The following is a 12,724-nucleotide window of genomic DNA, read 5'->3' on the forward strand; positions in this document are numbered from 1 at the left end:
AAATAGCCCAAAAATACCCCAGAATTGGCCAGAAATACCCCGAAATCGGCCTGAAATGCCCCAAAATCGGCCTGAAATACCCAAAAATACCCAAAATCGGCCAAAAATACCCCAAATCGGCCCAAAATACCCCCAAAATACCCAGAATCGGCCTGAAATGCCCCAAAATCGGCCTGAAATACCCAAAAATACCCCCGAATTGGCCAGAAATACCCCAACATCGGCCTGAAGTGCCCCAAAATTGGCCAGAAATACCCCAAATAGCAAAAAAATACCCTAAATTGGCCTGAAATGCCCCAAAATCAGCCAGAATCGGCCTGAAATGCCCCAAAATCTGTCAGAAATACCAAAAAAAACCCCAAAATTGGCCCAAAATGCCCCAAAAATACCCCAGAATTGGCCAGAAATGCCCCAAAATCGGCCTGAAATGCCCCAAAATCGGCCTGAAATGCCCCAAGGTATCTTTCCAAGACTTTAAAATTTACTCTGAATTTCAGCATTTTTTGGATTCAAATCTTGGAATTTCCTCTCAAAACTTTTTCAAATCCCAAAATCCTCTCCCAAAACCCTTCCAAAATTTGGGATTTTTGGGACAAAACCTCAAAATTTCCTCCCAAAACTTTCCCAAATCCCAAAATCCTTTCTCAAAACCCTCCTGAAATTTGGGATTTTTGGGACCAAACCTCAAAATTTCCTCCCAAAACCCTCCCAAATCTTGGAATCCTCTCCCAAAACCCTTCCAAAATTCGATATTTTCAGGACCAAAAGCCCAAATTTCCTCCCAAAACCTTTCTGAAATCTGGGATTTTTGGGTCGAAACCTCAACATTTCCTCCCAAACCTTGAAATCCTTTCTCAAAACCCTCCCAAAATTCGGGATTTTCGGGACAAAACCTCAAAATTTCCTCCAAAAACCCTCCCAAATCTTGGAATCCTCTCCCAAAACCCTTCCAAAATTCAGGGTTTTTGGGACCAAACCTCAAAATTTCCACCCATAACTCTCCCAAATCGCAAAATCCTCTCCCAAAACCTTCCTAAAATTTGGGATTTTTGGGATCAAACCTCGAAATTTTCTCCCAAAACCCTCCCAAAATTCAGGATTTTCGGGACGAAACCTCAAAATTTCCTCCCAAATCTTGGAATCCTCTCCCAAAACCCTTCCAAAATTTGGGATTTTTAGGACCAAACCTCAAAATTTCCTCCCAAAACCCTCCCAAATCCCAAAATCCTTTCCCAAAACCCTTCCAAAATTTGGGATATTTTAGGACCAAACCTCGAAATTTTCTCCCAAAACCCTCCCAAAATTCAGGATTTTCGGGACGAAACCTCAAAATTTCCTCCCAAAACCCTCCCAAATCTTGGAATCCTCTCCCAAAACCCTCCCAAAATTGGATATTTTGGGACCAAACCTTGAAATTCCCTCCCAAAACCCTCCCGAAATTTGGGATTTTTGGGACAAAACCTTGAAATTTCCTCCCAAAACCCTCCCGAAACCCAAAATCCTCTCCCAAAACCCTCCCGAAATTTGGGATTTTTTGGACCAAACCCCCAAATTTCCTCCCAAAACCCTCCCAAAATTTGATATTTTCGGGTTGAAACCCCCAAATTTCCTCCCAAATCCCTCCCAAAATTTGGGATTTTTGGGACCAAACCTCAAAATTTCCACCCAAAACCCTCCCAAATCCCAAAATCCTCTCCCAAAACCCTCCCGAAACTCGATATTTCGGTACAAAACCCCCAAATTTCCTCCCAAAACCCTCCCAAAGCCCAAAATCCTCTCCCAAAACCCTTCCAAAATCCAATATTTTTGGACAAAACCCCCAAATTCCCTCCCAAAACCCTCCCGAAACTCGATATTTCGGTACAAAACCCCCAAATTCCCTCCCAAAACCCTCTGGAAATTCGGGATTTTCGGTACAAAACCCCCAAATCTCCTCCCAAAACCCTCCGGAAATTCAGGATTTTCGGTAGAAAACCCCTGAATTTGGCTCCTTTCCCCCCCCCAGCCGTCGGCGGCGGCGCCGTCCCCGCCGGTGGCCGCGGTGGCGGCGCCGGTGGCCGCGGTGGCCGAGGCGCCGCGCCGGCCCAAGCCGCCCAAGAAGGCCAAGAAGAAGAAGGACCCCAACGAGCCGCAGAAGCCGGTGTCGGCCTACGCGCTCTTCTTCCGCGACACGCAGGCCGCCATCAAGGGCCAGAACCCCAACGCCACCTTCGGGGAGGTCTCCAAGATCGTGGCCTCCATGTGGGACTCGCTGGGCGAGGAGCAGAAGCAGGTGAGGAAACGGGGGGAAAATGGGAAAAAACGGGAAAAAAATTGAAAAAATGGCAAAAAAACGGCAAAAAACGGGGTTAAAATGAGCTAAAAATGGGGTAACAATGGGGAAAAACACGTCCGAGATCGTGGCCTCCATGTGGGACTGGCTGGGCGAGGAGCAGAAACAGGTGAGGGGGGGAAAATGGGGGAAAAAATGGGAAAAAACGGGAAAAAAACGGGAAAAAACAGCAAAAAACAGGGTTAAAATGAGCTAAAAATGGGAAAAAAACGGGTAACAATGGGGAAAAATGGAGGGAAAAACACGTCCAAGATCGTGGCCTCCATGTGGGACTCGCTGGGCGAGGAGCAGAAGCAGGTGAGGGGGGAAAATGGGGGAAAAATGGGGAAAAAACGGGAAAAAAATTGAAAAAATGGCAAAAAAACAGGATTAAAATGAGCTAAAATGGGAAAAAAATGGGGTAACAATGGGGAAAAATGGAGGGAAAAACACGTCCAAGATCGTGGCCTCCATGTGGGACTGGCTGGGCGAGGAGCAGAAACAGGTGAGGGGGGGAAATGGGGGAAAAATGGGGAAAAACGGGAAAAAAAAAAAAAAAATGGGGAAAAAATGGAAAAAAACGGCAAAAAATGGGGTTAAAATGGGGAAAAAATGGGAAAAACAGGGGGAAAACGAGAGAAAAACACTTCCAAGATCGTGGCCTCCATGTGGGACTGGCTGGGCGAGGAGCAGAAACAGGTGAGGGGGGAAAATGGGGGAAAAATGGGAAAAAAACGGGAAAAAACAGCAAAAAACGGGGTTAAAATGGAGTTAAAATGGGGAAAAAATGGGAAAAAGGAGAGAAAAACACGTCCGAGATCGTGGCCTCCATGTGGGACTGGCTGGGCGAGGAGCAGAAGCAGGTGAGGGGGGGAAATGGGGGAAAAATGGGAAAAAAACGGGAAAAAAATGGGAGAAAAACGGGAAAAAAATGGGATAAAAATGGAGTTAAAATGGGTTAAAAATGGGAAAAAATGGGAGCAAAATGACCTCAAAACGGGGCTGGGGATCCCAAACTGGCTCTGGGATCCCAAACTGGATCTGGGATCCCAAACTGGGGCTGGGATCCCAAACTGGGACTGGGGATCCCAAACTGGATCTGGGATCCCAAACTGGGGCTGGGATCCCAAACTGGATCTGGGATCCCAAACTGGGACTGGGATCCCAAACTGGGACTGGGATCCCAAACTGGGACTGGGATCCCAAACTGGATCTGGGATCCCAAACTGGATGTGGGATCCCAAACTGGATCTGGGATCCCAAACTGGATCTGGGATCCCAAACTGGATCTGGGGATCCCAAACTGGGACTGGGATCCCAAACTGGGACTGGGGATCCCAAACTGGATCTGGGATCCCAAACTGGGGCTGGGATCCCAAACTGGGGCTGGGATCCCAAACTGGATCTGGGATCCCAAACTGGATCTGGGATCCCAAACTGGATCTGGGATCCCAAACTGGATCTGGGATCCCAAACTGGGACTGGGATCCCAAACTGGATCTGGGATCCCAAACTGGATCTGGGATCCCAAACTGGGGCTGGGATCCCAAACTGGGACTGGGATCCCAAACTGGGACTGGGATCCCAAACTGGATCTGGGATCCCAAACTGGATGTGGGATCCCAAACTGGATCTGGGATCCCAAACTGGATCTGGGATCCCAAACTGGATCTGGGGATCCCAAACTGGGGCTGGGATCCCAAACTGGGGCTGGGATCCCAAACTGGATCTGGGATCCCAAACTGGGGCTGGGATCCCAAACTGGATCTGGGATCCCAAACTGGATCTGGGATCCCAAACTGGGGCTGGGATCCCAAACTGGCTCTGGGATCCCAAACTGGGACTGGGATCCCAAACTGGGGCTGGGGATCCCAAACTGGCTCTGGGGATCCCAAACTGGGACTGGGATCCCAAACTGGGGCTGGATCCCAAACTGGGGCTGGGATCCCAAACTGGATCTGGGATCCCAAACTGGGACTGGGATCCCAAACTGGGACTGGGATCCCAAACTGGGACTGGGATCCCAAACTGGGACTGGGATCCCAAACTGGATCTGGGATCCCAAACTGGGACTGGGATCCCAAACTGGATCTGGGATCCCAAACTGGGACTGGGATCCCAAACTGGGACTGGGGATCCCAAACTGGGACTGGGGATCCCAAACTGGATCTGGGATCCCAAACTGGGACTGGGATCCCAAACTGGATCTGGGATCCCAAACTGGGACTGGGATCCCAAAGTGGCTCTGGGATCCCAAACTGGATCTGGGATCCCAAACTGGATCTGGGATCCCAAACTGGGGCTGGGATCCCAAACTGGGGCTGGGATCCCAAACTGGGGCTGGGGATCCCAAACTGGGGCTGGGATCCCAAACTGGATCTGGGATCCCAATTCCCAAATTTTCCCTTCCTGGCCCCCTTCCAGGTGTACAAGCGCAAGACGGAGGCGGCCAAGAAGGAATACCTGAAAGCTCTGACGGCCTACAAGGCGACCCTGGTACCCCAAAAACCCCCAAAAACACCCAAAAACCCCCAAAAATGGCCAAAAAACAGCCCAGAAATCGCCCGAAAATACTTCCAAAAATGGCCAAAAAACACCCCAAAAATCCCCAAAAATACTTCCAAAAATCGCCCAAAAATGTGTCCAAAAATGGCCAAAAAACAGCCCAAAAATCACCCAAAAATACTTCCAAAAATGGCCAAAAACCACCCCAAAAATCCCCAAAAATACTTCCAAAAATCGCCCAAAAATGTGTCCAAAAATGGCCAAAAACCACCCCAAAAATCCCCAAAAATACTTCCAAAAATCGCCCAAAAATGTGTCCAAAAATGGCCAAAAAACAGCCCAAAAATCACCCAAAAATGTGTCCAAAAATGTGTCCAAAAATGGCCAAAAAACAGCCCAAAAATCACCCAAAAATGTGTCCAAAAATGTGTCCAAAAATGGCCAAAAAAACAGCCCAAAAATCACCCAAAAATGTGTCCAAAAATGTGTCCAAAAATGGCCAAAAAACACCCCAAAAATCCCCAAAAATCGCCCGAAAATGTGTCCAAAAATGGCCAAAAAAAAACCCCAAAAATCCCAAAAATATCTCCAAAAATCACCCAAAAATATGTCCAAAAATGGCCAAAAAAAAACCCCAAAAATCCCAAAAATATCTCCAAAAATCGCCCGAAAATGTGTCCAAAATGGCCAAAAAACAGCCCAAAAATCGCCCAGAAATGTGTCAAAAAATGGCCAAAAAACACCCCCAAAATACCTCAAAAAATCCCCAAAAATGTGTCTAAAAATCGCCAAAAAAAAAACCCCAAATCACCCCCAAAATCCCAAAAAATACCTCCAAAAATCGCCCAAAAATGTGTCCAAAAATGGCCAAAAAACAGCCCAAAAATCGCCCAGAAATGTGTCCAAAAATGGCCAAAAAACACCCCAAAACCACCCAAAAACCCCCAAAAATGCCTCGAAAAAATCGCCCAAAAATATGTCCAAAAATGGCCAAAAAATACCCCAAAATCACCCCAAAAATCCCCAAAAAATACTTCCAAAAACCGCCAAAAACACCCCAAAAGTGCTCCCAGAATACCCCAAAATATTTCAAAAATCCCCCCAAAAATCCCAAAAAAACCCTCCAAAAATCCCCAAAAAATCCCCCAAAAGTATTTCAGATATCCCAAAAAAATCTCCTAAAAATCCCCCAAAGTACCCCAAAAATTATCTCCAAAAATCCCCTAAAAATATTCCAAAAATACCCAAAAAAATCTGCAAAAATCGCCAAAAATCCCTGCAAAAGTGCTCCCAAAATACTCCCAAAATATTTCGAAAATACCCCAAAAATTAAAAAAAAAATCCCCAGAAATCCCCCAAAAATATTTCAAAAATCTCCCCAAAGATACAAAAAAATACCCCGAAAATTCTCCCAAAATGTCCCCCAAAATCCCCCAAAATATCCCCAAAAATACCCCAAAAATATCCCAAAAAATATCCCAAAAATACCCCAAAAATATCCCAAAAATATTTCAAAATATCCCCAAAAAATCCCCTAAAAATGCCCCAAAATATCCCCAAAAATATCCCAAAAACTACCCCAAAAATCCCCCAAAATATCCCCCAAAATATCCCCCAAAAATACCCCAAAAATCCCCCAAAATATCCCCAAAAATATCCCAAAAACTACCCCAAAAATCCCCCAAAATATCCCCAAAAAATCCCCTAAAAATGCCCCAAAATATCCCCAAAAATATCCCAAAAACTACCCCAAAAATCCCCCAAAATATCCCCCAAAATATCCCCCCAAAATACCCCAAAAATCCCCCAAAATATCCCCCAAAAATCCCCTAAAAATGCCCCAAAATCCCCCAAAAATGCTCTAAAAAAATCCCAAAAATTCCCCAAAAGTAAAAAAAAAAAACCCAAAACTTCTCCTCATGGCCCCAAATCCCCCCAAAATCCCCAAAAATATTTTTTATTCTTTTTTTTCCCTTTTTTTTGTTTTATTTAATTTTTTTCTCTTTTTTTTTTTGTCACATTTTGTTTTCTTTTTTTTTTTCAATTTTATTTTTTCCTTTTTTTTCTCTTTTTTTTTCTGTTTTTTTCCTTTTTTTCTTCCCTTTTTCATTTCTCTCCTTTTTTAATTTTTCCCTTTTTCCTACTTTTTTCCTTTTTTTCTTCTTTTTTTCCTTTTATTTTCTTTTTTCTGTTTCTTTCCTTTTTTTTGCTTTTTTAACTTCTCTCTTTTTTCCTTTTTTAAATTTTTTCTCTTTTTTTTCTGTTTTTCCCATTTTGTCCCTTTATTTTTGCCTTTTTTCCCTGATTTTCCTTTTTCCCCCTATTTTTCCCCATTTTCCCCCTTTTTTTTTTCTTTTTTTCCCATTTTCCCTTTTCCCCCCGTATTTTTTTTTTCCTTTTTTTCTCTTTTCCCCATTTTTCCTTTTTTTTCCATTTTTCTTTTTTCTCCAATTTTTCCCCGTTTTTCCCCATTTCCCCCATTTTTCCCCAATTTCCCCCATTATTTCCCCATTATTTTTCCCCATTATTCCCCCGTTATTTTTCCCAATTTCCCGGTTTTTCCCCCATTTTTCCCCATTATTTTTCCCCATTTTTCCCCATTATTTCCCTGTTATTTTTCCCAATTTCCCGGTTTTTCCCCCCATTATTTTTCCCCAATTTCCCGGTTTTTCCCCCATTTTTCCCCATTATTTCCCCATTATTTTCCCCATTATTCCCCCATTATTTTTCCCCAATTTCCCGGTTTTTCCCCCATTATTTTCCCCAATTTCCCCCATTATTTCCCCCATTATTTTTCCCCAATTTCCCGGTTTTTCCCCCCATTTTTCCCCATTATTTTTCCCCATTATTTTTCCCATTTCCCCCCATTATTTCCCCATTATTCCCCCATTATTTTTTTCCCAATTTCCCGGTTTTCCCCCCCATCTTTCCCCATTATTTTTCCCATTTCCCCCCATTATTCCCCATTATTTCCCCATTATTTTTCCCCATTTTCCCCGTTATTTTTCCCCATTTTTCCCCATTATTTTCCCCCATTTTTCCCCATTATTTCCCCATTATTTTTCCCCATTATTCCCCCGTTATTTTTCCCCAATTTCCCGGTTTTCCCCCCCATTTTTCCCCCCCATTTTTCCCCATTATTTTTCCCCATTATATTTCCCATTTCCCCCCATTATTTTTCCCCTTTATTCCCCCGTTATTTTTTCCCAATTTCCCGGTTTTCCCCCCCATTTTTCCCCATTATTTTTCCCATTTCCCCCCATTATTTCCCCATTATTCCCCCATTATTTTTTTCCCAATTTCCCGGTTTTTCCCCCCATTTTTCCCCATTATTTTTCCCATTTCCCCCCATTATTTCCCCCATTATTTCCCCCATTATTTTTTCCCAATTTCCCGGTTTTTCCCTCATTTTCCCCCATTATTTCCCCATTATTTTCCCCATTATTCCCCCGTTATTTTTTCCCAATTTCCCGGTTTTTCCCCCCATTTTTCCCCCCATTTCCCCCCATTATTTCCCCCATTATTCCCCCGTTATTTTTTCCCAATTTCCCGGTTTTTCCCCCCCATTTTTTCCCATTATTTCCCCATTTTCCCCCCGTTATTTTTTCCCCAATTTCCCGGTTTTTCCGCTCATTTTTTCCTCTCTCTCCCCCCAGAGCTCCGCGGAGCCGCCGGACCCCGACCCCTCCCCCTCGGCCGCCCCTCCCCCCCCCCTCCTCCTCCTCCTCCCTCCCCCCCCCTGCCCCTCCCCCCCGGCCGTGCCCAAGCTCCTCCTCCCGGCGCCGGGGGGCGTGGCCTCGGCGGGGGGAGGGGCGGGGCCGCTGCCCCTCCCCCCCCCGCCCTCCCCCGCCGCCCCTCCCCCCCCCTCCGCCCCTCCCCCCTCCCCCGCCGCCCCGCGCGCCGCCCCTCCCCCACCCGCCCCGCGCGCGCGGCTCCACCCCCCCCCCCTGCAGCAAATGGGGGGGGGGGGGGGGGGAGGGGCGGGGGGGGGAGGGGCGGCCGCGCCCCTCCCCCACCACCACCCCCACCCCGCCCACCCCCACCAGGGCCCCTCCCCCAGGCGCCGCCCCCTCCCCCTCCCCCCCTGCAGGCCATGCGCGGGCCCCCCCCCCTGCAGATCAAGGTGCTGCCCCTCCCCCCCCTGCACGCCCTGCCCCCCCCCCCCCCGGGCCCCGCCCCCACCCCCGGGCCCCGCCCCCAGCAGCAGCAGCAGCAGGAGGAGGAGGAAGAGGAGGAGGAAGAGGAAGAGGAGGTGGTGGGGGAGGGGCCCGTGGTGGTGCCGCAGGTGAGGGGGGGGAGGGGAAAAATGGGGGAGGGGGAGGGGAAAAATGGGGGAGGGAAAAATGGGGAGGGGCAAGGGAAAATGGGGGAGGGGCAAGGGAAAAATGGGGAGGGGGAGGGGAAAATGGGGGAGGGGAAAAATGGGGGAGGGGCAAAGGGAAAAGGGGGAGGGGGAGGGGAAAATGGGGGAGGGGAAAATGGGGGAGGGGGAGGGGAAGAATGGGGAGGGGAAAGTGGGGGAGGGGAAATGGGAAATTTGGGAAAAATGGGGGAGGGGAGGGGAAAAATGGGGAGGGGCAAGGGAAAATGGGGGAGGGGAAAAATGGGAAATTTGGGAAAAATGGGGAAGGGGAAAAGTGGGGGAGGGGAAAATGGGAAAAAATGGGGAAATTGGGGAAGAAATGGGGGAGGGGAAATGGGAAATTTGGGGGAGGGGAATGGGGGGAAATGGGGCAAAAAAAATGGGGAAAATGGGAAAATTGGGGGGGAATGGGAAATGGGGAGGAGATGGGGTAAAAATGAAGGAAAAAATGGGATTTGTGGAAAATCGGGGGAAAAAGGGGGGAAATGGGAAAATTGGGTTAAAAATGGGGGAAATGGGAAAAGTGGGTTAAAGAATTGGGGAAAATGGGAAAATTGGGGGAAATGGGGAAATTGGGGGAAAATTGGGTTGAGGAATGGGGGGGAAATGGGAAAATGGGGGGGAAATTGGGGGGAAAATGGGGAAATTGGGTTAAAGAAGGGGGGGGAAACGGGAAAATTGGGGGGAAATGGGGAAATTGGGGGAAAATCGGGGGAAATGGGGAAAATTGGGGGAAATGGGGAACGGGCACAGCGGGGCGGGCAGTGGGGATTTAGGGAAAAATTGGGGGGAAAATGGGGAAAATTGGGGGGAAATCGGGGGGAATTGGGGAAACCGAGGCAGAGCGGGGCGGGCAGTGGGGATTTAGGGAAAAATCGGGGGGGGATTGGGGAAACCGAGGCAGAGCGGGGCGGGCAGTGGGGTTTCGGCACGCGGCGCTCGCCCCAGGTGCCGTCGCCGGCGCGCCTGGAGCTGGTGGCCGTGGCCGAGTCGCCGCCGGGCGCGGCCGGGCCCGAGTGGCCGCGGGGCCGCTGCGTCCGCGCCGGCTGCGAGAACGCGCCCGTGGCCAGCGGCGACTGGGACGAGGAGTTCTGCAGCAGCGAGTGCCTGGTGCGGCACTGCCGGTGAGGAGTGGGGGGAAAAATGGGATTTGTGTCAAAAAATGGGGATTTGTGTCCAAAAATGGGATTGGGAATGGGAAAAATGGGGATTTGTGTCCAAAAATGGGATTGGGAATGGGAAAAATGGGATTGGGAATGGGAAAAATGGGGATTTGTGTCAAAAAATGGGATTGGGAATGGGAAAAATGGGGATTTGTGTCAAAAAATGGGGATTTGTGTCCAAAAATGGGATTGGGAATGGAGAAATGGGATTGGGAATGGGAAAAATGGGATTGGGAATGGGGAAAATGGGATTGGGAATGGGGAAAATGGGATTGGGAATGGGAAAAATGGGGATTTGAGTCAAAAAATGGGATTGGGAATGGGAAAAATGGGGATTTGTGTCAAAAAATGGGGATTTGGCCCGAAAAATGGAGATTTGTACTGAGAAAATGGGAATTTCTACCGAAAAATGGGGATTTGTCACAAAAAAATGGGAATTTCGCCTGGAAAAAAGTGGATTTCACCTGAAAAAATGGGAATTTCTCCCCAAATCCGGGATTTTCTGTGACAAATGGAGGGTTTGGGTTGAAACCGTTGGGTTTTGGCACAGAAAGTGCCCTCGGAGGGTCAAAAATGAGTTTTAGAGGGAAAAACACCCAAAATACCTCTTTAAATCCCAAAAAAATACCCCAAACCCTCCTCAAAGTCCCAAGAATCCACTTTAATTTCCCAAAATCCACTTTAAATCCCAAAAATCCACTTTAATTCCCCAAAAATCCACGTCAAATCCCCCAAAATCCACTTTAAATCCCCAAAAATCCACTTTAAATCCCCAAAAAATCCCCTTTAAGCCCCCCAAACCCCCGCCCAGCCCCCCAAAAATCGCCGTTTTTCGCCCAAACCCGGCGGTTTTTCCCCAAAAATCGCCGTTTTTTTGCCCCAAACCAGGCGGTTTTTCCCCAAAAATCGCCGTTTTTTGCCCCAAACCCGGCGGTTTTTCCCCAAAAATCGCCGTTTTTCGCCCAAACCCGGCGGTTTTTCCCCAAAAATTGCCGTTTTTTCGCCCAAACCCGGCGGTTTTTCCCCAAAAATCGCCGTTTTTCGCCCCAAACCCGGCGGTTTTCCCCAAAAATCGCCGTTTCTTCGCCCAAACCCGGCGGTTTTTCCCCAAAATCGCCGTTTTTTGCCCCAAACCCAGGATTTTTTTGAGGTAAAAGCGCTTTTTCTGTCTTTCAGGGACGTGTTCCTGGCCTGGCTGGCCGCCCGCAGCGCCGGCAGCAGCAGCGTGGTCTTCGTCAAGTGAGGCCCCCCCGCATTTTGGGGCCGTTTTGGGGCAATTTCGGGGCTTTTTGGGTCGGCTCGGGGGCATTAAAAGGATCTCTCTGCACTTCGGGCGTTTTGTGCTTTTTTTTTTTGGGGGGGTTTTCGCCCCAAAATCGGGGTTTGGATGGGGGGGGGCGGTGCTGAAAGCGGCGTTGGAATGGTAAAAAAAAAAAAAGGATTTTGGGTTAAAAAAGGGTGGAAACAGCCAAAGTTTGGGGTTGGAGCCCAAAATTCGCCTCGGTGCGTCGGCGGAAATCGAGTTTGAGACGGAAAAAATTCAGTTTGGAGCCAAAAAATGCTTTTTGAACCCCAAAAATCCAACTCACACCCCCCCAAAAAATCCCATTTAGACCCGAAAAAATCCGATTTAAAACCAAACAATCCCATCTGAGCCCCAAAAATCTGATTCAGACCCAAAAAAATCCCTTTTTAGACCCAAAAAATCCACTTTAAACCTCAAAAAATCCAATTTAGACCCAAAAAAATCCATTTTTAGACCCAAAAAATCCACTTTAAACCCCCCAAAAAATTCAATTTAGACCCAAAAATCCCATTTTAGACCCAAAAAATCCCATTTCAGCCCCAAAATTCCAATTTGAACACAAAAAAATCCATTTAGAACCAAAAAATCCCTTTTTAAACCCAAAAAAATCCACTTTAAACCCAAAAAAACCCCTTTTTAGACCCAAAAAAATCCCATTTGATCCCCAAAAAATCCAATTTGAACACCAAAAAATCCATTTAGACCCCAAAAAATCCATTTTTTAGACCTTAAAAATTCAATTTGAGCCCCAAAAAAATCCAATTTAGACCCAAAAAATCCCTTTGGAACCCCCAAAAAATTTTTGAACCCCAAAATTCACCTCTTAACCCCCAAAATCCTCCTTTAAACCCCCAAAAAATTCCATTTCAAACCCCCCAAAACCCAACTTTGTCCCCCAAAAATCTCCCCAGAGCCATAAAAATCTTTTCTTCACCCCAAAAATCCCATTTGAGCCCCAAAATTCACCTTTTAACCCCAAAATTCCACTTCAAATCCCCCAGAAACCCAAACCCACCCCATTTTTTTCTCATTTTCACCATTTTTTGGTCATTTTCACCATTTTTTCCTCATTTTCT

At 47.3% G+C, this 12,724-nt stretch overlaps 1 protein-coding gene across 1 annotated transcript; it reads left to right on the forward strand.

Annotated features, from left to right (window-relative positions):
* The first annotated feature begins 448 nt into the window (after positions 1-448).
* Positions 449-11,669, forward strand: LOC128782784 (basic proline-rich protein-like). The gene is made up of 6 exons (XM_053933269.1): positions 449-458; positions 2,006-2,272; positions 4,736-4,807; positions 8,473-9,101; positions 10,128-10,303; positions 11,519-11,669. The coding sequence occupies exons 1-6, from the start codon at positions 449-451 to the stop codon at positions 11,583-11,585; spliced, it is 1,221 nt and encodes a 406-aa protein (XP_053789244.1). The 3' UTR covers positions 11,586-11,669.
* The last annotated feature ends 1,055 nt before the right edge of the window (positions 11,670-12,724 follow it).

Source organism: Vidua chalybeata (genome assembly GCF_026979565.1).
Source record: "Vidua chalybeata isolate OUT-0048 chromosome 38 unlocalized genomic scaffold, bVidCha1 merged haplotype SUPER_38_unloc_1, whole genome shotgun sequence".
Taxonomy (NCBI): Eukaryota; Metazoa; Chordata; class Aves; order Passeriformes; family Viduidae; genus Vidua; species Vidua chalybeata.